The sequence below is a fragment of the Pogoniulus pusillus genome, chromosome 32 (assembly GCF_015220805.1).
Source record: "Pogoniulus pusillus isolate bPogPus1 chromosome 32, bPogPus1.pri, whole genome shotgun sequence".
Lineage (NCBI taxonomy): Eukaryota > Metazoa > Chordata > Aves > Piciformes > Lybiidae > Pogoniulus > Pogoniulus pusillus.
Window position 1 is genome coordinate 2,172,551 of NC_087295.1, and position 27,125 is coordinate 2,199,675.

The window sequence follows — 27,125 nt, forward strand, 5'->3', positions numbered from 1 at the left end:
TCTGCTGTGGCAGTAGGCTGCAGGAGCAACGCTTGTGTCCTCAGGAGAGGGGACATTGCTTGCTGGGCACTCTGGCACTCACTGCCATGTTGCTTAACTCTTCAGAAGCTCGAGCAAAGGGAGCTGCTTTTCTGGGGATCTTCTGTGGCTGATGGCAATCAGGTTTGCCTCCTTCAGGCTATTCACAGTATAAGCAGGAGGTGAGACCTTGGACTCTTCAGGTCTCCTCCCATTCTTTGTTTGAGAACCTGGCAGGCAGTGCACCTCGTTTACATTTTCTCAGCGCTGATGCATTTCCAGTTAAGATGCTTCTGAGATCAGCTCCCTGATACAGGCTAATGCAGATCCTTGGTAAAATGCACCACTTCAGCAGCACCCTTGAATGGATGTGAGCACTGAGGTGATCAGCTGAAACAGCTTCTAAAATCATAGAATGGTTTGATTGGAAGGGACCTCAGAGCTCATCCGCTCCAACCTCCCTGCCATGGGCAGGGACACCTCTCTACTAGATTCAGCTGCTCAAGGACTCATCCAGCCTGGCTTTGAACACCCCTGGGGAGGAGGCAGCCACAGCCTCCCTGGGCAGCCTATTCCAGAGCCTCACCACCCTCAGACTGAAGAATTTCCTCCTCAGATCCAGTCTAAACCTACTCTCCCTCAGCTTCAAACCAAGTCACTCTGCAGCCTTCCTGGAGGATCCCTTCAGGTACAGGCAGGCAGCTCTGAGGTCCCCCCAGAGTCTTCCCAAGGCCAGACACCCCCAGCTCCCTCAGCCTATCCTCACAGCAGAGGTGTTCCAGACCTTGGATCGTTTTTGTGGCCTCCTCTGGACTCACTCCAACAGCTCTGTGTCCTTTTTAGGCTGGAGACACCAGAACTGGGTGCAGTACTTGAGGTGAGGTCTCAGCAGAGCAGGGTAAAGGGGGCAAATCCTCTCTCTTGGCTTGCTGGCCACACTCCTCTGGCTGGGCAGAGGAATGGGTTTGAACTGGCAGAAGAGAGATTGAAACTGGTTGTTAGGAAAGGGTTCTTTCCAGTGGGGGTGGTGAGACACTGGCACAGGTTGCCCAGGGAGGTTGTGGAGCACAGAAGCACAGAATGGGATCTTTGATCTGTGATTCTGTGCTCTGCAACCTCCCTGGAGGTATTCAAGGTCAGGTTGGATGAGGTCTTGAGCAACCTGTGCTAGTGGGAGGTGTCCCTGCCTATGGCAGGGGGTTGGAAGTGGCTGCGCTTCGAGGTCCCTTCGATCCTTGATCACATTCTGTGATTGTCATCCACAACCTCCCTCGCCCTTCTCTGGACACCTTCCAGCACCTCAACATCTCTCTTGAACGGAGGAGCCCAGAACTGGACACTAACTCACACTGGTGTGGCTCTGTGTCTCTTTTTGCACTGCCTGGTGGATTTCTTTTCGGCATGCAGCCTTTTTTCCTGAGCTCCAAGGCCTTGCAGAAGTCAATAGAATTAAATTTGCAGCATGTGAAGACATTTGCAGAGTTCCACTCTGTGGGTAAATGCTGAACCCGTGAACTTCAAGGGAGCTAAAAATGTATTCAGGACACGTTCACCCATCTCCAGCACAGACTGCATTTAATGCTAGGCACATCTGTTCTTATTATACAACCAAAAAAAAAAGAGATGCTGTTTTTACTCCAGTGCCAAAGGAGGCACAAAAAAACAACAGCTGTTGCTATTGCACAACCAAACAACTCCATTCCCCTTCCCCCCCCCTCCCCACCCCTGCAATTAGTCTGGCCTTAGAAAAAGAAGAAAATTAAAACCTCAGACATAAAATTGAAACCCTCATAAAGAAGAAGAAAAAATCCCAGAAAATAAATAGACTCAAATGTGGTCTGCTTATAAATATTCATAGGGAGAAATGGGCTCACATCACTTAGCCCACTCCGGAGGGAACCCTCGCTGCTAAGGAGCTCTTGCAGCACATGGTAGCAATAATGGCGAGACAAAAACAGCATCTCAGGCCAGCATGGTGGCTCAAGTAACCAGCCTCAGCAGGCTGCCTTGGAGATTCCAGTTTCACTTGAACTCTTGCTGCTTCCAGCTCGGCTGATGACTTCAGCTCTCTTCTTGAAAGGGGAGGTGAGGCTGCGCGCAGTGCAGCGATCAGCTGCACCTCTTCCAGGCGTGCAAGTAAGTGTTGCCTTAGCCAGTCATGGAGTCACAGGCGTGGGCTGGAAGGGACCACAAAGATCATTTCGTTCCAACCTCTCTGCCATGGGCAGGGCCTCTTCACACTAGATCAGGCTGGCCAGAGCCTCTTCCAGCCTGGCCTTACTTGCTTCCAGGGATGGGGCCTCCACCACCTCCCTGGGCAGCCCATTCCAGGCTCTCAGCACTCTCATGGTGAAGAACTTCTTCCTAACATCCATTCTGAACTACTCATTTCTAGCTTTGTTCCATTGCCCCCAGTCCTTTCATTACCTGACAGCCTAACAAATCCCTCCCCAGCTTTCTTGTAGCCCTCTTAAGATACTGAAAGATACAGTCTTGCCTTAAGAGTTTTGTCCTGGCAGGTGCTTGGTAGTCTCATTGCAACCTCATTCTCTTTGCTATGAGGCCCTAAGCATTGCCCATGCTACCAGTGCAACTCTGAGCCAGCCTTTTTCTACCTGACATCCTAAAAAGTCCCTTCCCAGCTTTCTTGTAGTCCCCCTTAAGATACTGAAAGATGCAGCCCTCTGTTAAGGGTTTTATTCTACCAGGTGCTTGGTAGTGTCCTCGTTGCAACCTTGTTCTCTTTGCTATGGGGCCCTAAGCGTTGCCCACACTGCCAGTGCAACCCTGAGCCAGCCCTTTTCTCACATCCAGATGTGCCTCAGGTGCTGTTCAAATGGAGTTGCACATCCCAAGCAAGCTTATGCTGACTTTTCTGCCCTGCAGACTTTTCTGCCCAGTTGCACTCATCACCAAGCTCTCATTCATCTCATCTGGGTGCATCATGAGCAGGACACAGCCTGCTCTGCTCTGCTCCAGCAGATACTTGAGGTTCATTTCTCCCCATGTGCATTGTCTGAGCTTGGCAGCACCGTAGGCAGAAAGCAAGGCAGACAGCAGCAGGGCTTGCTCTTTGTCCCCCCATTGCTGCTCTCTTTGCAGACCTGCAACCTGCTTCTTGTCTGTTTTCATGAGCTGTTGAGTGGGCAGAACAGCACAGCTCTGCTTGCTTGCACTTGCTGGTTGCTCCTTGCTTACCTGCTCGGTGTGGAACTGCTGGAGAGCAGCACAGCTCCATGTGCCCCTTCCATCCCTGTCTGTGGGTATGTGGGGGAGGTCCAACATCACCATAAGTTCTGTTGTAACCCGAGCCAGTTGCTGCTTGGGAAACCACATCATTCAGGCTGAAATTTTCCAAGCCTGTCCTCTAGCTGATGGTTAGCTTTAGGGGATGTCAGTAAAACCAGATGAAGATCCAAAAGGAGGGTGGATGTATCTACACAGAGACATGCCTCCTGCTTCTGGTATGATGCAACCATAAGTAAAACAACCTGGGCAGAGGGGCAAATAAAGACTTGAACCTGTTGCCCACAACCATAAATAAAACAACCTGGGCAGAGGGGCAAATAAAGAGAAGAGTAAATAAAGACTTGAACCTGTTCCCCACAACCATAAATAAAACAACCTGGGCAGAGGGGCAAATAAAGAGAGGGGTAAATAAAGAATTGAACCTGATGCCCACAACCATAAATAAAACAACCTGGGCAGAGGGGCAAATAAAGAGAGGGGTAAATAAAGACTTGAACCTGATGCCCATTTTACTGTGGCCAGACCAAATAGTTTGCTTGCAGATGATGCAGGTACTTGGCTGTGTGCCCACTGTGGGTATTGGGCCATGATTGGTAGTGAGATTTGGTGAGAGAGATTTAGCCATGAGAGAAGTCTGGGCAAACCTGATCTCTAGCAGTGCCTCCTTCAATTTTAGAGGAGAATGGGGTGATTTGGAGAGAGGGTGGAGATGGAGCCTCTGTGCAGTGGATGTGCATTGGCAATAGGTGCATCCTGGGAGGTGAGGGGAAAGCTAACAGCCTTGCCAACCCCCTGGCTAACCTGCAGCCTTGCCCACCCTCTGACTAATCTGCAGCCTTGCCAACCCCTTGGCTAATCTGCAGCCTTGCCCGCCCCTGGCTAACCTGCAGCCTTGCCAACCCCTGGCTAATCTGCAGCCTTGCCCACCCCTGGCTAATCTGCAGCCTTGCCCACCCCTGGTGAATCTGCAGCCTTGCCCACCCCATGGCTAATCTGCAGCCTTGCCAACCCTCTGGCTAACCTGCAGCCTTGCCAACCCTCTGGCTAACCTGCAGCCTTGCCAACCCCTGGCTAACCTGCAGCCTTGCCAACCCCTGGCTAACCTGCAGCCTTGCCAACCCCTGGCTAACCTGCAGCCTTGCCCACCCCTGGCTAACCTGCAGCCTTGCCAAGCCCCTGGCTAATCTGCTTTAGGTACCCAACAATACGCCAGTCCAAAATTGTCTCCTGCTGTTTCTAAAGAGAAAAGTGGTAACAGAGAAGCCTTTGAGCATTCCATTGCTTATATCTGGTTGCCAGGAAGCTCTCCTGAGCCGTCGTGCCTGCTTTTAACACCTTGATGCTTGAAGCTGTAGGCGAGACTCAAACACAGCTCTAACTCTTTTCCAAGGCTCCTCCAGCCCCTGCTGCAAAGAACCCTCCTTAAAGCAGCCTCTCTTTCTCCCACCCAGGGTAAAATCCTGAACAGGAAAGGATGCTGCCCCATCTGCACTGAAAGTAAGTTCTGGCTTCTCCTTCCTTACCTTATGGCTATTGATTGATTCATTTAGAGAAAACACCTAGGGTAGAAATATGTTTGCTCATTGCCTTCTTTCTAGAGGTGGGTAAAGGGCAGGGGCTTGGTGCTCACCGCAGCTTTTGCCTCCTGGGAGTCTGTCAGTTTGCAATGGAAATGCCTCTGGAGTGTTGAAGGGGTTTCAGAAGCTGTTTTATGTTTAAGTTTGAAATAATTAGGCTTGAACTTCATTCTTCACTCATGTGATGGTGTATTAGGGCTTAGGATTTATTAGGGTTCGTTATCCTGTTTTACTATCTCATTTCTCCTCTTTTATTGCCAATTCAGTTTAGTTTGTGTTTTATTTTTGTTCTATTGCTGTGATTGGTTCATTTTAGTATTTATGTTGCTTATTGTCTATTTCATTTGTCTATTTTGTTTCACTTTTATTATTCATTTTTACATTATTTTATTCATTTTTAATCCTATTATTCATTTTTAATCCTATTATTCATTTTTAATCCTATTATTTACTTTTAATCCTATTATTCATTTTTAATCCTATTATTCCTTTTTAATCCTATTATTCCTTTTTAATCCTATTATTTACTTTTAATCATATTATTCATTTTTAATCCTATTATTCATTGTTAATCATATTATTCAATTTTAATCCTATTATTCATTGTTAATCCTATTATTCATTTTTAATCCTATTATTCCTTTTTAATCCTATTATTTACTTTTAATCATATTATTCATTTTTAATCCTATTATTCATTGTTAATCATATTATTCAATTTTAATCCTATTATTCATTGTTAATCCTATTATTCATTTTTAATCATATTATTCATTTTTTCACTCAATTGTTTTTATTTTACTCTACATTTTTGTGCCATTATTTTTATTATTTTTTTTCATTCAATTATTTTTACTTTATTATTTAATTTTAATTTTATTCAAATTTAATTTAGTTTTTATTTCACTGACATTTTGTTTTTGTTTTATTTCTATCTGATTTTATTCATTTTTTAATCCTATTATTCATTGTTAATCCTATTATTCATTGTTAATCCTATTATTCATTGTTAATCCTATTATTCATTGTTAATCATTATTCATTTTTAATATTATTCATTTTTTCACTCAATAGTTTTTATTTTACTCTACATTTTTGTGCCATTATTTTTATTTTATTATTTTTTTCATTCAATTACTTTTACTTTATTATTTAATTTTAATTTTATTCTAATTTAATTTAGCTTTTATTTCACTGACATTTTATTTTTGTTTTCTGTCTGATTTTATTCATTTTTTAATCACATTATTCATTTTTCAATCACATGATTAATTTTTCACTCAATTATTTTTATTTTACTATTAATTTTTTCGTGCCATTATTTTTATTTTATTATTTTTTATTCAATTATTTTTACTTTATTATTTAATTTTAATTTTATTCTAATTTAATTTAGTTTTTATTTCACTGACATTTTTGTTTTATTTATATCTGATTTTATTCATTTTTGAATCAGATTATTCATTTTCACTCTATTATTTTTATTTTACTATTCATTTTTTGTGCCATTATTTTTATTTTATTATTTTTTTCATTCAATTACTTTTACATTATTATTTAATTTTAATTTTATTCTAATTTAATTTAGTTTTTATTTCACTGACATTTTGTTTTTGTTTTATTTCTATCTGATTTTATTCATTTTTTAATCACATTATTCATTTTTCATTCAATTATTTTTATTTTACTATTCATTTTTTGTGCCATTATTTTTATTAATTTTTTCATGCAATTATTTTTATTTATTATTTAATTTTAATTTTATTCAAATTTAATTTAGTTTTTATTTCACTGACATTTTATTTTTGTTTTATTTCTATCTGATTTTATTCATTTTTTAATCACATTATTCATTTTCACTCAATTATTTTTATTTTACTATTCATTTTTTCGTGCCATTATTTTTATTTTATTAATTTTTTTCATTCAATTATTTTTACTTTTATTATTTAATTTTAACTTTATTCTGATTTAATTTAGTTTTTATTTCACTGACATTTTACTTTTGTTTTATTTCTATCTGATTTTATTTATTTTACCACCTTCTACTTCATTTTTTTAATTTGATTTTTGTTTTATTTTTTAATTTATTGCATTTTTGTTTACTTTATTTTATACAATTTTAAAAGTTGATTTATTTTATATAATTTTATTTTTAAATGTTACTTTTTTGATTTATTTTGCTTAGTTGTTTTACTTGATTTTATTTACTTTATTTACTTTATTTTACTAATTAGTTTTAATTGTTTTAATTTTAGTTTTGTTCTTTTACTTTATTTACTTGATTTTATTAATTTTATTTAGTTGATTTACTTTTATTTAATTTGCTTAGTTGCTTTATTGTATTAATTTTATTAACTTTTATTTAGTTGATTTACTTTTCTTAATTTAGTTTGGTTGTTTTGCTTTATTGTATTAATTTTATTTATTTTATTAATTTTATGTAGTTGATTTATTTTAGTTTATTTTGCTTAGTTGCTTTATTGTATTGATTTTATTTACTTTATTAGTTTTATTTAGTCGATTTACTTTATTTTGCTTAGTTGTTTACTTCATTGATTTTATTTACTTTATTTTATTAATTAATTTTATGTAGTTGATTTACTTGTATTAATTTAGTTTGGTTGTTTTATTGATTTTATTTACTTCTATTTATTAATTTTATTCAGTTGTTTTTGTTTAGTTGTTTTACTTTGCTGTATTAATTTTGTTACTTTGTTTCATTTTGTTTACTTATTTTATTAATTTTATTTAGTTGACTTTTATTGTATTAATTTAAATTTTTACTTTATTAATTTTGTTTGCTTTGTTTATTTTATTTATTAATTTTATTTAATTGATTTACTTTTATTAATTTAAATTAGTTGTGTTACTTTATTAATTTTGTTTATTTACTTCACTTTATTGTGTTGATTTTAGTTGTTTTAGTTTGTTTAGTTCTTTGACTTTATTTCATTCATTTTGTTCATTCATTTTGTTTATTAATTCATTTTCTTTAATTGATTTACTTTTGGTTGTTTAATTTTGTTCATTTCATTTTGTTTATTTAGTTGTTCTGCTTTCATTATTTCATTCATTTTGTTTCTTTTGTTCATTTTATTAGTTTTATTTAATCATTTTCCTTTGTTTTATTAATGTATTTTGTTTTATTAATTTATTTTGTTTTATTAATGTATTTTGTTTTATTTATTTATTTTGTTTTATTTATTTATTTTGTTTTATTTGTTTGTTTTGTTTATTTATTTTGGTTTATTTATTTTGATTTATTATTTCATTTTGTTTTATTTATTTTGGTTTATTATTTCATTTTGTTTTATTTATTTTGGTTTATTAATTTATTTTGTTTTATTGATTTATTTTGGTTTATTAATTGACTTTGTTGTATTGATTTATTTTGGTTTATTAATTTATTTTGGTTTATTAATTGACTTTGGTTTATTGATTTATTTTGGTATATTAATTTATTTTGGTTTATTAATTGACTTTGGTTTATTGATTTATTTTGGTATATTAATTTATTTTGGTTTATTAATTTATTTTGGTTTATTCATTTTGTTTTATTCTTTCTTTTTGTTTTGTTGATTTATTTTGGTTTATTAATTTATTTTGTTTTATTAATGTATTTTGGTTTATTAATTGACTTTGGTTTATTGATTTATTTTGTTTAATTTATTTTCTGAATGGATTTAATTTAGTTTATGTATCTTTTGGTGACTTCTCTTATTTTCCTCTTGCTTTCATTCCCAATGGCACTCTGCTAGTCCAATGCTAGGCACTGCTTTTTTGAAGGCTCTGATTGCTGAGGGGGCCCTTTTTGGGGGGTGGTGTCTCACTATTTGGAGCAGAGCTGATGCTGAGCTGTTTCTGAAGCTTTAGTGGTGTAAAGGCATTCCCAGCTTCTCCCAGGTAGTCTCTTCCAAGAGCTCAACTTCCTGCAGTCATACATCAGAGGTGGCTACCACTGCCTCTTGCAACTCCAGCGTTGCAAGGAAGGAGTTCCACCTTTGCACCAGAGGTACTGTGAGTCTCCTCATGAGCATGAGACAAAGCTTTCAGTGATGAGCACTACCTCACTGATTAGTAGCTTTGCTAATTCAGGCAGCTGCTCCTAAGATCATAGAAAACCTCAGCAGAGAGGCTTTGTGCTAAAGATCATCACAGAAACCACAACAGAACCATAGAATCATAGAATGGTTTAGGTTGGAAGGGACCTCAAAGCTCAGCCAGTCCCAACCCCCTGCCATAAGCAGGGACACCTCCCACTAGAACTATAACAACTGTAAATGTCAATATACATTTAAATATTAATGTAAGTGTAAATATAAATCATAGAATGGGTTAGGTTGGAAGGGAGCTCAAAGATCATCTAGTTCCAAGTCCCTACTATAGGCAGGGACACCTCCTACTAGAAATGTAAATCATAGAAAGGGCTAGGTTGGAAGGGACCTCAAAGGTCATCTAGTTCTAAGTCCCTACTATAGGCAGGGACACTTCCCACTAGAACAGCTATAGCTATAACTAATTATAGCAAATGTAAATATAAATGATAGAATGGGTTAGGTTGGAAGAGACCTCAAAGATCATCCAGTTCCAAGTCCCTACTATAGGCAGGGACACTTCCCACTAGAACAGCTATGCCTATAACTAACTGTAACAAATGCAAATGTAAATATAAATGTAAATATAAATCATAGAATGGATTAGGTTGGAAGTAATCTCAAAGATCATCTAGTTCCAAGTCCCTACTATAGGCAGGGACACCTCCTACTACAGATATAAATCATAGAATGGATTAGGTTGGAAGGGATCTCAAAGACCATCTAATTCCAAGTCCCTACTATAGGCAGGGACACTTCCTACTACAGATATAAATCATAGAATGGATTAGGTTGAAAGGGATCTCAAAGACCATCTAATTCCAAGTCCCTACTATAGGCAGGGACACCTCCTACTACAGATATAAATCATAGAATGGATTAGGTTGAAAGGGATCTCAAAGACCATCTAATTCCAAGTCCCTACTATAGGCAGGGACACCTCCTACTACAGATATAAATCATAGAATGGATTAGGTTGGAAGGGATCTCAAAGACCATCTAATTCCAAGTCCCTACTATAGGCAGGGACACCTCCTACTACAGATATAAATCATAGAATGGATTAGGTTGGAAGGGATCTCAAAGACCATCTAATTCCAAGTCCCTACTATAGGCAGGGACACCTCCTACTACAGATATAAATCATAGAATGGATTAGGTTGAAAGGGATCTCAAAGACCATCTAATTCCAAGTCCCTACTATAGGCAGGGACACCTCCTACTACAGATATAAATCATAGAATGGATTAGGTTGAAAGGGATCTCAAAGACCATCTAATTCCAAGTCCCTACTATAGGCAGGGACACCTCCTACTACAGATATAAATCATAGAATGGATTAGGTTGAAAGGGATCTCAAAGACCATCTAATTCCAAGTCCCTACTATAGGCAGGGACACCTCCTACTACAGATATAAGTCATAGAATGGATTAGGTTGAAAGGGATCTCAAAGACCATCTAATTCCAAGTCCCTACTATAGGCAGGGACACCTCCTACTACAGATATAAATCATAGAATGGATTAGGTTGAAAGGGATCTCAAAGACCATCTAATTCCAGGTCCCTACTATAAGCAGGGACACCTCCTACTACAAATACAAATCATAGAATGGTTTATGGAAGAGACCTCAAAGATCATCCAGTTGCAATCCCCTGCCATAGGCAACACTTAAAAAAAATGGCAACACTTTAAACTTAAGAAAAGAAAGAGACATTTTAAAGTTAAGGAAAAAAATGATGCACTTTAAGCTTAGGAAAAAGAAGGATGCACTTTAAGCTTAAAAAATTAAAAGATACATTTTAAACTTAAGAGAAAAAAAAAAAGATACACTTTAAACTTAAAAAAAAATCCCAACCAAACAACTAACAAAAAAAAGAGCCCCCCCAAAATCAAAAGGTTGTTTTCCAAGCAGTTTGTTGCAGAGAGGAAAAGTGCCTGGAGAGCTGGAGAGTCTCTTTTGTCTGCTGTTGCCTGAGTTTAACTAGGGTTAGTTTTGGCGTGTTGCTGTTTAGGCTCCATGGCTGGCTTATAGCTATCACTAATTAAACACAGTGGTCACAGCAGTGGAAAATTCAAGAGTTTGCTTTATGCTGCTGTTAAAAAAAAAAAATGTAATGAAATGGACTCTTTTGGGGCTTGATTTAAGAAAAATCACTGCTGGCATCAGCGCCGCGAATTAGTAATCCTGTGTTAGACCAAGGTCATTTGCACATTAAATATACCCACAACAACACTCAACCTGAGCTCAGATAACCCTAACAAAGTCCTCTCAGCTCCAGACAAAGATGGGAGTCTGCAGTGGAGGTTCAATCCTGGGTCTGCACAGAGCAGAACTGCCAGGGCTGACTGAAATGACAGCCTGCAGCGTGAAAGCTTTCCTGCCCCTACCATCCAGATGTGTTTCAGTCGTGATCAATAATCCTAGCACAGCCTTACCCAAGGCATTGAGAGGCTTTTTCCAAGTGGGTGAGGTTTCTTTCTCTTTTCTTTTAATGTTTTTTTTCCCCCCCAACAGGCTGCAGTCATTAAAGCCTAGCAGTACACAGAATTAATTTTGCAGGAAGGGTCTCTTCTGAGGGCAGGAAATTTTGTCCCTTGCAAAGCATTCCGCAGCCTTTTTAAGTGATCAAATAACTGCTGAAGCTGGAGGGTGTATGGACCTAGCATCAAGAGTAAAAGATTGGTACCTCCACCTGGTCCTGCAACCTTTTTATGTGTTCTTATAGAAATACTTCACAAAAAGAGTGATGATGACTCAAATAACAAATAAAAACCATGGAAAAAAGAAGTTACACATTTTGGGTACCTGTAAGAGCAGAGTGGGACTGATGTAGTAGTCACAGAGGTCCCTTCTGGGCCTGTTTCCTCTGTTCTTTCCTTGCAGTGGAGAAATACATCCACAAAAAGACTGCAGTTGCTGTTCACACTGGAATGCTGTTCAGATTTAGCTGCTCATCTGGAGGGGCAGGAAATGTTGTTTGCTGCAAAGCAGTCTGCAGCCTTTTTAATTGATCAAATGAGCAGTGGAGCTGGAGGATGTATGGACCTAGCCTTAGGAGTAAAAGATACATGTGAGAGGAGAGTGGGACTGATGTAGTAGTCACAGAGGTCCCTTCTGGACCTGTTTCCTCTGTTCTTTCCTTGCAGTGGAGAAATACATCCACAAAAAGACTGCAGTTGTTTGTTCACACTGGAATGCTGTTCATGATTTAGCTCCTCAGCTGAAGGAGCAGGGAATTTTGTTTGTTGCAAAGCAGTCTGCAGCCTTTTTAATTGATCAAATGAGCAGTGGAGCTGGAGGGTGTATGGACCTAGCCTTAAGGGTAAAGGATACATGTGAGAGGAGAGAGTGGGACTGGTGTAGTAGTCACACAGGTCCCTTCTGGACCTGTTTCCTCTGTTATTTCCTTGCAGTGGAGGAATGCATCCACAAAAAGACTGCAGTTGCTGTTCACACTGGAATGCTGTTCAGATTTAGCTCCTCAGCTGAAGGGGCAGGGAATTTTGTTTGCTGCAAAGCAGTCTGCAGCCTTTTTAATTGATCAAATGAGCAGTGGAGCTGGAGGGTGTATGGACCTAGCCTTAGGAGTAAAAGATACATGTGAGAGGAGAGTGGGACTGATGTAGTAGTCACAGAGGTCCCTTCTGGACCTGTTTCCTCTGTTCTTTCCTTGCAGTGGAGAAATACATCCACAAAAAGACTGCAGTTGTTTGTTCACACTGGAATGCTGTTCATGATTTAGCTCCTCAGCTGAAGGGGCAGGGAATTTTGTTTGCTGCAAAGCAGTCTGCAGCCTTTTTAATTGATGAAATGAGCAGTGGAGCTGGAGGGTGTATGGACCTAGCCTTAAGGGTAAAGGATACATGTGAGAGGAGAGAGTGGGACTGATGTAGTAGTCACAGAGGTCCCTTCTGGACCTGTTTCCTCTGTTCTTTCCTTGCAGTGGAGGAATGCATCCACAAAAAGACTGCAGTTGCTGTTCACACTGGAATGCTGTTCATGATTTAGCTCCTCAGCTGAAGGGGCAGGGAATTTTGTTTGCTGCAAAGCAGTCTGCAGCCTTTTTAATTGATCAAATGAGCAGTGGAGCTGAAGGGTGTATGGACCTAGCCTTAAGGGTAAAGGATACATGTGAGAGGAGAGAGTGGGACTGGTGTAGTAGTCACAGAGGTCCCTTCTGGACCTGTTTCCTCTGTTCTTTCCTTGCAGTGGAGAAATACATCCACAAAAAGACTGCAGTTGTTTGTTCACACTGGAATGCTGTTCATGATTTAGCTCCTCAGCTGAAGGGGCAGGGAATTTTGTTTGTTGCAAAGCAGTCTGCAGCCTTTTTAATTGATGAAATGAGCAGTGGAGCTGGAGGGTGTATGGACCTAGCCTTAAGGGTAAAGGATACATGTGAGAGGAGAGAGTGGGACTGATGTAGTAGTCACAGAGGTCCCTTCTGGACCTGTTTCCTCTGTTCTTTCCTTGCAGTGGAGGAATGCATCCACAAAAAGACTGCAGTTGTTTGTTCACACTGGAATGCTGTTCAGATTTAGCTGCTCATCTGGAGGGGCAGGAAATGTTGTTTGCTGCAAAGCAGTCTGCAGCCTTTTTAATTGATCAAATGAGCAGTGGAGCTGGAGGATGTATGGACCTAGCCTTAGGAGTAAAAGATACATGTGAGAGGAGAGTGGGACTGATGTAGTAGTCACAGAGGTCCCTTCTGGACCTGTTTCCTCTGTTCTTTCCTTGCAGTGGAGAAATACATCCACAAAAAGACTGCAGTTGTTTGTTCACACTGGAATGCTGTTCATGATTTAGCTCCTCAGCTGAAGGGGCAGGGAATTTTGTTTGCTGCAAAGCAGTCTGCAGCCTTTTTAATTGATGAAATGAGCAGTGGAGCTGGAGGGTGTATGGACCTAGCCTTAAGGGTAAAGGATACATGTGAGAGGAGAGAGTGGGACTGATGTAGTAGTCACAGAGGTCCCTTCTGGACCTGTTTCCTCTGTTCTTTCCTTGCAGTGGAGGAATGCATCCACAAAAAGACTGCAGTTGTTTGTTCACACTGGAATGCTGTTCATGATTTAGCTCCTCAGCTGAAGGGGCAGGGAATTTTGTTTGCTGCAAAGCAGTCTGCAGCCTTTTTAATTGATCAAATGAGCAGTGGAGCTGGAGGTTGTATGGACCTAGCATCAAGAGTAAAAGATACATGAGAGAGGAGAGTGGGACTGATGTAGTAGTCACACAGGTCCCTTCTGGACCTGTTTCCTCTGTTATTCCCTTGCCACAGAGAAATACATCCCGAGAAAGCCTGCAATTGTTTGTTCACAGTGGAATGCTGTTTGTGCTTTACCTCCTCAGCTATTTCAGCTGTGATGGATGTCTAAACACGTATGTGGACAAATTGGCAGAGCTATTTTATTGATGAAATAGACCATAAAGGCTCCCGTGGAGCCTTTTTGACACCACACATTGTAACGTGTATTACATCAAGCTGCACTGTGCAGCAGTTATGAGGGAAGCACTCCATGGCTATGCATAATTTTTTTTTTACAGCAAAGCTAATGAAATTCTATTATGCCTGTTTCTGGAGCTGCTTTTCAAAAGTTAATAACTTGCCCTGTTTGATTTAGGGCTTAATTCAGCATATGGGCTAATTGCATTCAGAGGGTTTATTTTGTGTTTTAAAAGCTGAGATCTTTCTGGGTTAGAGTTGTGCAGCTTAGAACACCCTCAGCTGGTGAACTTGGGGGGGTTTGTTTTGTTTTTGAAACTCCCTCTCCTCCCTTAGAAAATGTCCAAACCAATTTAAGTTATAATTTAAAGTATATTATTCTTGGCCACTCTTAACTAGCTACAAACCTTGAAGAGTGTGACCAGACATCTGGACATCTTGGACTTGAATTGACTGCTCTGATCTGCTGAAAAAAAAACCTGAAACAAGCTATTCCATGAGCACCAGAGCTAACAGAGCCTGCTTTCCTAGGGGTTTGTGTCCCATTTCCTTTATATCCCCAACAAATAATAAACCCAGCTAGAGACAATATATCCTGTGGCTGCTCTGGGGCTAGGAGAGTGCTCAGCTGCCCATGCAATAGGCTCAGGTTCTCTGCTGCTCAGGATGTGTGTGTTGAATGTCTGTCTGGTCACCACCAAGCAGTGTGTCTGTGTGTGTGTGGATCTGTATCTGTACTTATATCTCTACTTGTAGCTATACATATATAAAATGTTAACATCTATGACTAAATAACTCTAATATATAGTAGATATAATATATAACTAAAGAACTAACTATGTATGAGATGAGATTGAACAAGGCCAAGTGCAGGGTTCTACACTTTGGCCACAACAACCCCAAGCAGCACTACAGGCTGGGGACAGAGTGGCTGAGAGTAGCCAGGCAGAGAGGGACCTGGGGGAGCTGGTAGAGAGGAGCTGAAGAGGAAGCAGCAGAGTGCCCAGGTGGGCAGCAGAGCCAATGGCATCCTGGGCTGGCTCAGGAGCAGTGTGGGCAGCAGGACAAGGGAGGTTCTTGTGTCCCTGTGCACAGCACTGCTCAGGCCACCCCTTGAGTGCTGTGTCCAGTTCTGGGCTCCTGCATTGCAGAGAGATGTTGAGGTGCTGGAAGGTGTTGAGAGCAGGGCAGCAAGGCTGGGGAGGGTCCTGGAGCAGAGCCCTCTGAGGAGAGGCTGAGGGAGCTGGGGGTGTGCAGCCTGCAGCAGAGGAGGCTCAGGGCAGAGCTCATTGCTGCCTGCAGCTACCTGCAGGGAGGCTGTAGCCAGGTGGGGTTGGGCTCTGCTGCCAGGCACCCAGCAACAGAACAAGGGGAGAGAGTCTGAAGCTGTGCCAGGGCAGGTCTAGGCTGGATGTGAGGAGGAAGTTGTTGTCAGAGAGAGTGATTGGCATTGGAATGGGCTGCCCAGGGAGGTGGTGGAGTGGCTGTGGCTGGAGGTGTTGAAGCCAAGCCTGGCTGGGGCACTTAGTGCCATGGTCTGGTTGGTTGTGTAGGGCTGGGTGCTAGGTTGACTGTCTGAGCTTGGAGCTCTCTTCCAACCTGGCAGTCCTAGCTGGAGAACAGTGCTTCCCATAGCCCTCAAAACCAGCCTGGCAGAAAGACTGGTTTGGTTCAGAAGTGGGGAGGGAGGCAAGGGGGAAAGAAAGAAAGAAAGAAAAAGCCCAAACCATAAAACATGATCTGATTGAAACTCTCCCAAGAGGAAATAAACAACTCCAACCCTAAAAAAGGCAGGAACTCTTTTCATGCTGCCTGCCTTTGACAGCCTCATTCCAGCCAGTGTTTAAGGCAGTGCAGCTTCCTGGCACTGCCTGACTTATCACACATGCAGGGTGTGGATTTTGTTGGTTTCCCTTTTTATTCCCCCTCCCCCCCCCAAACCCACACTTTTAGCAGGCCTTTCAAGAATGTTTTACATGGTGATATCAGAGAATCAATTGTTCAGGCTGGTTTTAGGTAGATTTTTCCCTCCCCTTCCCCATTCCCTTGGTTTATTAAAGAAAACAGCCAAATTTGGACCAGGCATTCAGCTACCCAGTCCAAAATACATTCATTTTCTTTTCACTTTAACTGCCCTCCATCAGGCTGACAGATGATGTGGCACAATGTAGCATAACATAAAACCTTCCCCTGCAGAAGGCATTAGAAATTAAAACTAAATATTGCCTTTGGATCCCCCTGGTGCTATCAATTTTGCTTGCACATCTCTAACTTATGTTTGCTCCTCTTGTGTCTTGCCTCTCAGCCCCTCTCTTAGGTAAAGAAGCAGCCTCCCACTTCTCATAGCTTAGGTCATGGCAAGGATAATGTGTCCATGTTCTTGGCTTCTACAGATGCAGACCAAAACCATTTCTCTCCTCTGAGGTCTTCACTGAATGCTTGGGCTGATTTGTTGTTGCTGTTGTTGATAAAAGCTGTCATTAATGTGGAAAGAAAAAGGAAAACCTGGGAATCACACACAGGATCAAGCAGGTTGGAAGAGACCTCCAAGCTCAGCTGGTCCAACCTAGCACCCAGCCCTATCCAGTCATCTGGATCGTTAAATGCCTTATCCAGTCTTTTCTTGAGCATCTCCAGGCACAGCAACTCCAGCACCTCCCTGGGCAGTCCATTCCAATGCCAATCACTCTCTCTGCCAACACCTTCCTCCTAACATAGATGGGGCACTTAGTGCCCTGGTCTGGTTGATTGGCTAGAGCTGGGTGCTGAGTTGGACTGGCTGAGCTTGGAGGTCTCTTCCAACCTGGTTGCTTCTGTGATTCTGTAGGAGCTTGTGTGTGACAAAGTTAGAAATGCAGTACAGATCTCCCAGGTACCAGCTCTGGTGTCTGTTCTGCCAGGCACCCAGGGACAGAACATGAGGACACAGCCTCAAGCTGTGCCAGGACAGGTTCAGGCTGGATGTTAGGAAGAAGTTCTTCACAGCAAGAGTGATTGGCAGTGGAATAGGCTGCCCGGGGAAGGTGGTGGAGTCCCCATCCCTGGAGGTGTTTAAAAGAAGACTGAATGAGGCACTTGGTGCCATGGGTTAGTTCATTGGACAGGTTAAGTGATAGGTTGGACTTGATGATCCTGGAGGTCTTTTCCGACCTGGTTAATTCTGTGACAGCAATGCCTGGTGTAGTGAAGGAGGCTGAGGTCACACTTCAGGAAGACTTTACTTGCAGCAAGACCATGCAAAAGCACTGCAGCAGGTTGCTGGAGGCAGCTGTGCTGTTGTGACTGCCCTTTAAGAGCAGCTTAGTTGAACATCTGTCAGGTGTAACACAGGGACAGGCAATTCTGCATTGCAACTGAAGGAGAAGGAAAAGTGGATGTCTCTGGGGGTCCCCTTCAGCCCCTCTGTCTGCATCTCCATGTAGCTATCCTTGGACGTTCTTTACAGCTAGAAAAACATCAGAATTATTCTAGCTGCCTTAGCACAGCACTCTGCCTAGGCTGGAACACCCTGCAGAGCAACGTGTATGGCACAGGCAGAGCTGCATCTCACTCCAGCAGAGTCACAGAAAGGTTTAGATTGGAAGGGACCTCAAAGACCATCTAGTTCCAGCCCCCTGCCATAGGCAGGGACACCTCCCACTAGAACAGGTCCTGCCTCTGCTCCATGCCATCCACATCTTCCCTTTTGAAGAGTTTGCCTCTGCTTTTTTCTTCTTTTGGTTGCCTCTTTAGGCCAATCATTGTTAGTTGGCTGTTTTGGTTTGGGTTTTTTTGTTGGTGAATAAGTTGTGTTTCTTGTTGCTCTCCTATGCTTTGTTGGGTTTGGGGGTTTTTGATTGCTGCTGTTTACAGCTCTCTGCTTTGTCAGATTTTGTTACTGCACCAAGCCCTGCTCCTAAAGCAGGCATCATCTTTCAGAAGCAGCCTCAGCCCAAGGGTACCCAGCTGGCAGCAGCAGCGTGCCTTTGTCTGCCTCGAGATTCCTTCTTCCAGGAACAGCAGCGAGGAGATGTGGTTAGGACCTATTGTTACAGCAGAAGGCTGCGAGGCAAATAACTTTGCTACTCTCTCTGATTGCAAGGCAGTCGCTGGGTAGCTGCAGGGTAACTCAGCATCATCGACACGAGTGTGGGAAGGCAGCATCATAGAACGGGCAGGGCTGGAAGGGACCTCAAGCATCACTTAGCTCCAACCTCCCTGCCACGAGCAGGGACACCTCAGGCTGGGTTAGCCGACCTGGATGTTTCTGTGATTCTGTGATGCTTATCTGCTGCTGCCGAGTTGCACTGACCCTCACGTGGCACTTTTGTCTCTCACTCACCTGCAGAGCCTGGCGTGTGCACTGTCTTTGGAGACCCTCACTACAACACTTTTGACGGACGGACATTTAACTTTCAGGGAACATGTCAGTACGTTTTGACGAAAGACTGCTCCTCCTCTGCCTCACCCTTTCAGGTGCTGGTGAAAAACGATGCCCGCCGGACCCGCTCCTTCTCCTGGACAAAGGCAGTGGAGCTCGTGCTGGGCAGGAGCACCATCAGCCTCCAGCAGCACCTCACCGTGAAGTGGAACGGGACCCGCATCTCCCTGCCCTGCGAGACGCCGCACTTCCAGATCGATCTGGATGGCTACTTGCTCAAAGTCACAACCAAAGCAGGTAGAGCAAGTGTGTGTGTGTGTGTGTCACAGAACCATGGAATCAAGCAGCCAGGGTGGAAGAGACCCTCATGCTCATCCAGTCCAACCTGTCTCCCCAGCCCTAGCCAATCAACCAGATCGTAGAATCATAGAATCAATCAGGTTGGAAGAGACCTCCAAGCTCAGCCAGGCCAACCTAGCACCCAGCCCTGGCCAATCAACCAGGCCATAGAATCAAGCAGGTTGGAACAGACCTCCAAGCTCAGCCAGGCCAACCTAGCACCCAGCCCTGGCCAATCAACCAGGCCATAGAATCAAGCAGGTTGGAAGAGACCTCCAAGCTCAACCAGTCCAACCTAGCACCCAGCCTTAGCCGCCTTCCTCCCCACTTCTGAACCAAACCAGTCTTTCTGCCAGGCTGGTTTTGAGGGCTGTTGGAAGCGCTGTTTCTCCAGCTAGGACTGCCAGGTTGGAAGAGAGCTCCAGGCTCAGACAGCCCAACCTAGCACCCAGCCCTGGCCAATCAACCGGACCATGGCACTAAGTGCCCCAGCCAGGCTTGGCTTCAACACCTCCAGGCACAGAGACTCCACCATCTCCGTGGGCAGCTCATTCCAATGCCAATCACTCTCTCTGCCAACAACTTCCTCTTCACATCCAGCCTAGACCTCCCCTGGCACAGTTTGAGGCTGTGTCTCCTTGTTCTGTTGCTGCTTGCCTGGCAGAAGGGCCCAACCACAACCTCATTTGCTCTTCAGTTCCATTTTGTTGGATTTGCTTTGTGCTTGAGTAAAGTGCCAGGAGCAGAAAGTCTGCAGCACCAGAGGCAAAAGGCAGTCAGAAACCTCAGAGAATCTGGTGCCTGATTTGTAGAATTAGAGAGGAGAGACAGGAGACTCTCAGGCCTTCTGAGTCCTGGAAAATGCATTAATTGTCAAGATGCTAAAGCAGAAGACTCACATTGGTTTGGATAAACTGTTCTGGAGCTGTAGTACCTTTGCACAGATGAATACTGAGGGCAAGTCTGAAGCTTTCTCATCAGCATGCGTTGGCTGCTACTGTGCTCCTGAGCGATTTCCTTGGCACAGGAGAGTGCTGGTTTAGTAAGAATACAAGTTGCTGTGAATTAAGTGTGGCCAGCAGCTCAAGAGAGGTGATTCTGCCTCTCTGCACTGCTCTGGAGCACTGTGTCCAGTTCTGGGGCCCCTGTTGCAAGAAAGTTCTGAGTGTGCTGGAACATGTCCAGAGAGGGACCGTGAGGATGAGCAGAGGGCTGGAGCTGCTCTTCTGTGGAAACAGACTGAGGGAGTTGGGGCTGCTCAGTCTGGAGAGGAGAAGGCTGTGAGGAGACCTTATTATGACCTTCCAGTATCTGAAAGGGGCTACAAGAAAGATGGAGAGGCACTTTTTAGGATGTCAGGTAGTGATAGGACTGGGGGGGAGTGGATCCAAGCTAGAGGAAGGGAGATTTAGCTTGGATGTTAGGAAGTCTTTCTCCAGGAGGGTGGTGAGACACAGGCTGCCCAGGGAGGTGGTGGAAGCCTCATCCCTGGATGTTGTTAAGGCCAGGCTGGATGTGGCTCTGAGCAATCTGATCTAGGGTGAGTTGTCCCTGTCCATGGCAGTAGGGTTGGAACTGGCTGATGCTTGAGGTCCCTTCCAGCCCTGACAGTTCTGTGCTTCTCTGAAATGCAATGGGAAAAGCAGGGAAACTACTCTTTCTTGTGGAGAGAGATGGTGCTGGGTGTGCTGCACAGTCATAGCTGTTATCTAGCATCAGTTTTTTGGGACACCAGCACCCACTGTTGAGCTAAGAATGTAGACACCTCTTCATTTTGCCCCTGGAAACCTGAAGTCTGCCTCGTGTGGACCTCAGCTCGGGGCTCGTTGCTCCAAGTGGCAACGCAGAGTGTCGTGGCCGCCTGTAGGATGAGCAGGAGCTGAGCCTTCTTCACAGCCTCTGATTGAAAGCAGCTTGAGGGCTGCTCTTGGCAGCCAGCTGAACGCTGTGAATGCAGGCGATGTGGATTTCATTAGCCAACCACGGGCCAAGGAAAAGTTTTCAGTCGGAGAGGAGCGACAGCTCATCCTGCTGCCACCCCACGGCTCTGTGGTGGGAGCCTAGCAAATGCCTGCAGGCGTCCTCCTCCCTGTGCTGGCAGAGGGAGTGCAAACATGGCATGTGACAGCAGAGCAAACAGGGCCTAATCACTGCAAATTAGAGCCTAAGTAATTCCTCCCCTTAGCAGAGCAGGATCAGATTTCCCTTGCTGAATGCAGCACAATGGCCCAAGCCCTCCTTCTCTCAGCACATAAGGCCTGGAAAGCATCAGAGAGATGTAGCTGCATTGTGCTGGGAAAAGGACGAGCAGCAGAGAGGCTGTGGAGAGGCTGTAAGGCAGCAGAGAGGCATGGCTGTGTTGTGCTGGGAAGAGGACAAGCAGCAAAGAGGCTGCAGAGAGGCTGGGAAGCAGCAGAGAGGCATAGGTGTGTTGTGCTGGGAAGAGGACAAGCAGCTGAGAGGCTGTAGAGAGGCTGGGAAGCAGCAGAGAGGCATAGGTGTGTTGTGCTGGGAAGAGGACAAGCAGCAAAGAGGCTGCAGAGAGGCTGGGAAGCAGCAGAGAGGCATAGGTGTGTTGTGCTGGGAAGAGGACAAGCAGCAAAGAGGCTGCAGAGAGGCTGGGAAGCAGCAGAGAGGCATAGGTGTGTTGTGCTGGGGAGAGGACAAGCAGCTGAGAGGCTGTAGAGAGGCTGGGAAGCAGCAGAGAGGCATAGGTGTGTTGTGCTGGGAAGAGGACAAGCAGCTGAGAGGCTGTAGAGAGGCTGGGAAGCAGCAAAGAGGCATAGGTGTGTTGTGCTGGGGAGAGGACAAGCAGCTGAGAGGCTGTAGAGAGGCTGGGAAGCAGCAGAGAGGCATAGGTGTGTTGTGCTGGGGAGAGGACAAGCAGCTGAGAGGCTGTAGAGAGGCTGGGAAGCAGCAGAGAGGCATAGGTGTGTTGTGCTGGGAAGAGGACAAGCAGCTGAGAGGCTGTAGAGAGGCTGGGAAGCAGCAAAGAGGCATAGGTGTGTTGTGCTGGGGAGAGGACAAGCAGCTGAGAGGCTGTAGAGAGGCTGGGAAGCAGCAAAGAGGCATAGGTGTGTTGTGCTGGGAAGAGGACAAGCAGCTGAGAGACTGTAGAGAGGCTGGGAAGCAGCAGAGAGGCATAGGTGTGTTGTGCTGGGGAGAGGACAAGCAGCAGAGAGGCATGGCTGTGTTGTGCTGGGAAGAGGACAAGCAGCAGAGAGGCTGGGAAGCAGCAGAGAGGCATGGCTGTGTTGTGCTGGGAAGAGGACAAGCAGCAGAGAGGCTGGGAAGCAGCAGAGAGGCATGGCTGTGTTGTGCTGGGAAGAGGACAAGCAGAAAAGAGGCTGCAGAGAGGCTGGAACTAGAAGATCTTTGAGGTCCCTTCCAACCTAACCCAATCTGTGATTTACATTTGTAGTGAGAGGTGTCCCTGCCTATAGTAGGGACTTGGAACTAGATGATCTTTGAGGTCCCTTCCAACCTAACCCATTCTATAATATATATTTAGATTTATATTAATATTTAAATGTATATTTACATTTCTACTTATTATAGTTCTAGTGGGAGATGTCCCTGCTTGTGGCAGGGGGTTGGGACTGGCTGAGCTTTGAGGTCCCTTCCAACCCAACCCGTTCTATGATTTATATTTAGATTCATATTAATATTTACATTCATATTTATTATAGTTCCAGTGGGAGGTGTCCCTGCTTATGGCTGGGGGTTGGAACTGGCTGAGCTTTGAGGTCCCTTCCAACCTAAGGCATTCTATGGTTCTGTTGTGGTTTCTGTGCTGATCTTTAGCACAAAGCCTCTTTGCTGAGGTTTTCTTTGGCTGCTTTAGAGGCTGCCAGTTCTTGACAATGCCTTTACCATGAAAAATCATGCAGAACAATGGATGGGGAGTTCCCAGCATGGGGAACTCAGTGTGTGATGTGCATGAATCCAGAAGGGGTTTTGTAAGATGCACTGGAGCACAGAATGTGCCAGGCTAAGGAGTCAGCTAACAAGTGGGTTAAACGTCCTTCAAAGACTGGGGGAAATTGGGCAGCCCTTAAAAGTGACTCAGAGAAGGTTCCTTTTCTTCATCCCCAGATGGGGCAGATGCTGCATCCTTTGGCTTAGCATTTCTTGGATTCTGATCCTTGTCCAAGTGAATGGGAAACTCATCCACTTGAGGAGGGGAGGGAAGGGGGAGTGTAGGCACCACAAAACTCTCCCAAACAGTTCCTGTCTGCCAAGGAGACCATTTCAAACATCGCTGCCTAGCGTGATCCTGTCTGTCACAGCTCTTGCTGCTTTACAGAAAGCAACTGGCCTGGAGCACAGCCCTGTGAGGAGAGGCTGAGGGAGCTGGGGGTGTGCAGCCTGCAGCAGAGGAGGCTCAGGGCAGAGCTCATTGCTGCCTGCAGCTCCCTGCAGGGCGGCTGTAGCCAGGTGGGGTTGGGCTCTTCTGCCAGGCACCCAGCAACAGAACAAGGGGACACAGCCTGAAGTTGTGGCAGGGGAGGTCTAGGCTGGATGTGAGGAGGAAGTTGTTGTCAGAGAGAGTGATTGGCATTGGAATGGGCTGCCCAGGGAGGTGGTGGAGTGGCTGTGGCTGGAGGTGTTGAAGCCAAGCCTGGCTGGGGCACTTAGTGCCATGGTCTGGTTGGTTGGGCAGGGCTGGGTGCTAGGTTGGGCTGTCTGAGCTTAGAGCTCTCTTCCAACCTGCTTGATTCTACGATTCTGTAATTCTGCTCATGAGCAAACTAACAGGCACACACTGCAGGAGGTGGTCAGGCTGTGACAAAGTCATCCTGCCTGTGGAAGCAAATATCCTTCCTTGTAAACTGGAAACGGAATCAGCTTTGTTACAGGCAGAATCTTTTCAGCTGTTCAACAGAGCTAGAAATTCACCTTGCACCTGAGCAGTGACAGCAGAATCCAGTGTAGTTAAACAACAGCCAGCTAGAGGAAAGTACAGTCTTTTGTGGTAGTTAAGCTGTGAGTTGCTTGAATCAAATCCAGGAATCAGAGCTGGACTCTTTAAAAGTCTACATTTTATATGCTGAGATGAAAAGTCCCAATGTTGTGCTCCTCTTGTTGGCAAACCTCGAGGTGACTGAGCAGCATCTGACAAGTAGATTCACTGAACTCCCACAGTGGACTTGGCTTGAGGAAAAGAAAGCTTGCAGGAGGCAAGTTAAGATAGAAACATCAACCAGTCTTGCACCCTGCTTGGAGTCCTGGGAGCTCATGTAGGGAAGAAATGGAATATGCCTTTAAAAACCAAAGCTGTTCTCTGAAGAGAACTGCCTGAGAATTTGGGTCTTGATGCTTCAGGCTTTGGGAAAGTTTATGTGATTCACAAGTCTGAAGAAATCTTAGTTTATAAGTTAATGACAAGCCTCTTCTGAACGCCAGCACGGCAGTGCTAAGCCAGAGCCTGCAGATCAAGCTGCGTGTTGTTTTGCTCAGCGTTGTCAGAAGCAAAGACAGCTGGGATTTGGATTTGTCCAGCAGTGCTAATGGCTGAAGAAGCTTAGGAGGCAGCTTCCCCCCTTGCCACTGTGCTGGCCTCCTTAGCAATCACAGTCTTGCACAATTTCTGAGTTGACAGGGTGTAAAGTATCTTTGGAGGATACAGTGACCCTGTGTGTGCTGGGTCTGTTAGATGATGTGAAAGTGCTTTCATGCATTGTCAGCTCAGGACATCTTTGTGGTGTTGCTGCCAGCCTATAGTGGTAAGAAAATCATAGACTCATAGAATCAGTCAGGCTTGGAAGGGACCACAAATGCATCCAGTTCCAACCCTCCTGCCATGGGCAGGGACACCTCACACTAGATTAGGCTGTCCACAGCCTCATCCAGCCTGGCCTTAAAAACATCCAGGGATGAGGCTTCCACCACCTCTCTGGGCAACACCTTCCAGGCTCTCACCACTGATGGTGAAGAACTTCTTCCTAACATCCAGTCTGAATCTACCCATTTCCAGCTTTGTTCCATTCCCTCCAGTCCTATCACTGTCTGACATCCTAAAAAGTCCCTCCCCAGCTTTCTTGTAGCCCACTTCAGATAGTGAGAGGTCACAATAAGGTCACCTCGGAGCCTTCTCCTCTCCAGACTGCACAGCCCCAACTGCCCCACTCTCTCTTTGCAGCAGAGCAGCTCCAGCCCTTTGCTCATCCTCGTGGCCCCTCTCTGGACACCTTCCAGCACATCCACATCCCTCTTGTAATAGTGGCTCCAGAACTGGATGCAGTACTTCAGGCAGGGTCTCACCAGTGTAGAGTACAGGGTGAGGATCACTTGGATGGAGAATTATCTGCACAACCTTGCTGAGTAAATCGTTCCCCAAGCTTTTGGTGCCATGCTGTAAACCCTGGAAGCCCCAGGCCAGTGTGTCCCGATGGCAAAGCCCCCATTCTGGAGCCAGGAGCACTCTTGGAGCCTCACTCCATTCCTCTGAGCTGCAAGTAGGAATTGTTACAGGAGACAATGGGATGTGCTGCTGCAGGAAGGGTTCCAGCTTTGAACTGAGTCACTGGTATGTTAATGACTCACATACATGAGGACAGGACAGGATTTGGATCGCCTAGTGACAAGCGCTGATTTACAAGAGGAAAGGGTGGTGCTGAGCCAGCCCACACAGCAAATGTTGAGAGCTGGAGCAAAGCCTTGGTGCTGCACTCTGCAGTGATGCTCTTTGGTATTCGCAGTCTCACAGTATCACCAAGGTTGGAAGAGACCTCACAGATCATCAAGTCCAACCCTTTACCACAGAGCTCAAGGCCAGACCATGGCACCAAGTGCCACGTCCAGTCCTGCCTTGAACAGCTCCAGGGACGGCGACTCCACCACCTCCCCAGGCAGCCCATTCCAGTGTCCAATGACTCTCTCAGTGAAGAGAGTATTCTTGGCCAGGCAGAGAGAAGAGGGTAAAATCTCCATTATCCCATTTAAGAGCAGGTTCCTGTGTTTATCCTGCTGCACACAAGTGCTTTATGGAAAGAAATGGCAAGGCCAGCAAAACTGTTTGTGATCTCCAAATGCAGGGTTGCTGCAGACATGTGGAGTAGTAGCATTCATCAGACACTGGAAATGACTTTAAAAGGCCATTTTGGGGTGGCAGCAGTGCTTGGTGGTGTTTTTTTTTTACCCCATATGACACCAAAATTACTTTCCCTTATGAGAAGCATATTTACTTCTCAAAGGATGGAAACCTTTCAGTTTACAATTGCCCAGGTGATTGTAAATTAAATGAAGTTTAGTCTCCACCTGATCTCTGTGACCTTGAGAGTACCACTGGAAACAGAAAGACATTCTGGAGGTAGTTTATTCCCTCTGCATTAGACATCTGGGTTGTGACCTAGAGCTGGCTGTTTCTCTCCATCAGAAAGAGAGAGAGAGCCCAGACACTGTCTCGAAGCTGGACACCAAGATTTTAGCTGGGTCCAGGCAGACGGAGTGGATTTCACCCACAGAAAGCAATCTGGGGTTTGATGGACACCTTGTAGAGTAGGGTTATCAGTTGGACCTGGTGGCCCTGAGGCTCTTTTTCAACCTGAAAGTTTCTGTGAGTTTGTGAAGTGCAAAACCTTGCTGCAAAACTGAGTACTTGGATCCCAGCCACTCTGAGAGGGTTGAACGTTTACCATCGTGCCTGGCTGTTGCTGACTTGGAGGGGACAACTTGAAGAGGTTGGTTAATTAGTGCCTGTAGAATGAGCAGTCTGAATTCAGTTCTGAATGCCTTACAGGAGGTTTAATCCCACAAAACCTTTGTCTTGTAACAGCTATGTTCACCCAAGTGAGTGCTCGGTGGTGGCTGTGCATGGGAGCAAACTTAGATGAGGGGGCAGAGCCTGCTTGGCAGGTTTGGTGCTGATCCCAAGCTGGGAGGCTTGGCTGTGTGATGAAGGCTCTCTCTTCCAACCTGCTTGATTCTATGATTCTATGATTTTTGAGATCTCTTCTGACCTAAGCCATTCTGTGATTCTGCAGCTGACAATTAACTGCCTGCAGAGATTAATTTGTCACTTCAGTAACTTCAGAGAGGCT

The 27,125-nt window shown here is 44.5% G+C and overlaps 1 protein-coding gene across 3 annotated transcripts in view; it reads left to right on the forward strand.

The window, feature by feature from the left end:
- The window catches only part of BMPER (BMP binding endothelial regulator), a 161,703-nt gene that overhangs the window by 86,239 nt on the left and 48,339 nt on the right, over positions 1-27,125 (forward strand). For 2 of the 3 annotated variants that reach the window (XM_064169888.1, XM_064169890.1), the window contains exons 11-12: positions 4,719-4,764; positions 18,712-19,041. In XM_064169888.1, the coding sequence (XP_064025958.1) occupies positions 4,719-4,764; positions 18,712-19,041 (376 nt within the window). The remainder of the gene's footprint in view (positions 1-4,718; positions 4,765-18,711; positions 19,042-27,125) is intronic. The other variant, XM_064169889.1, reaches the window with a different exon arrangement.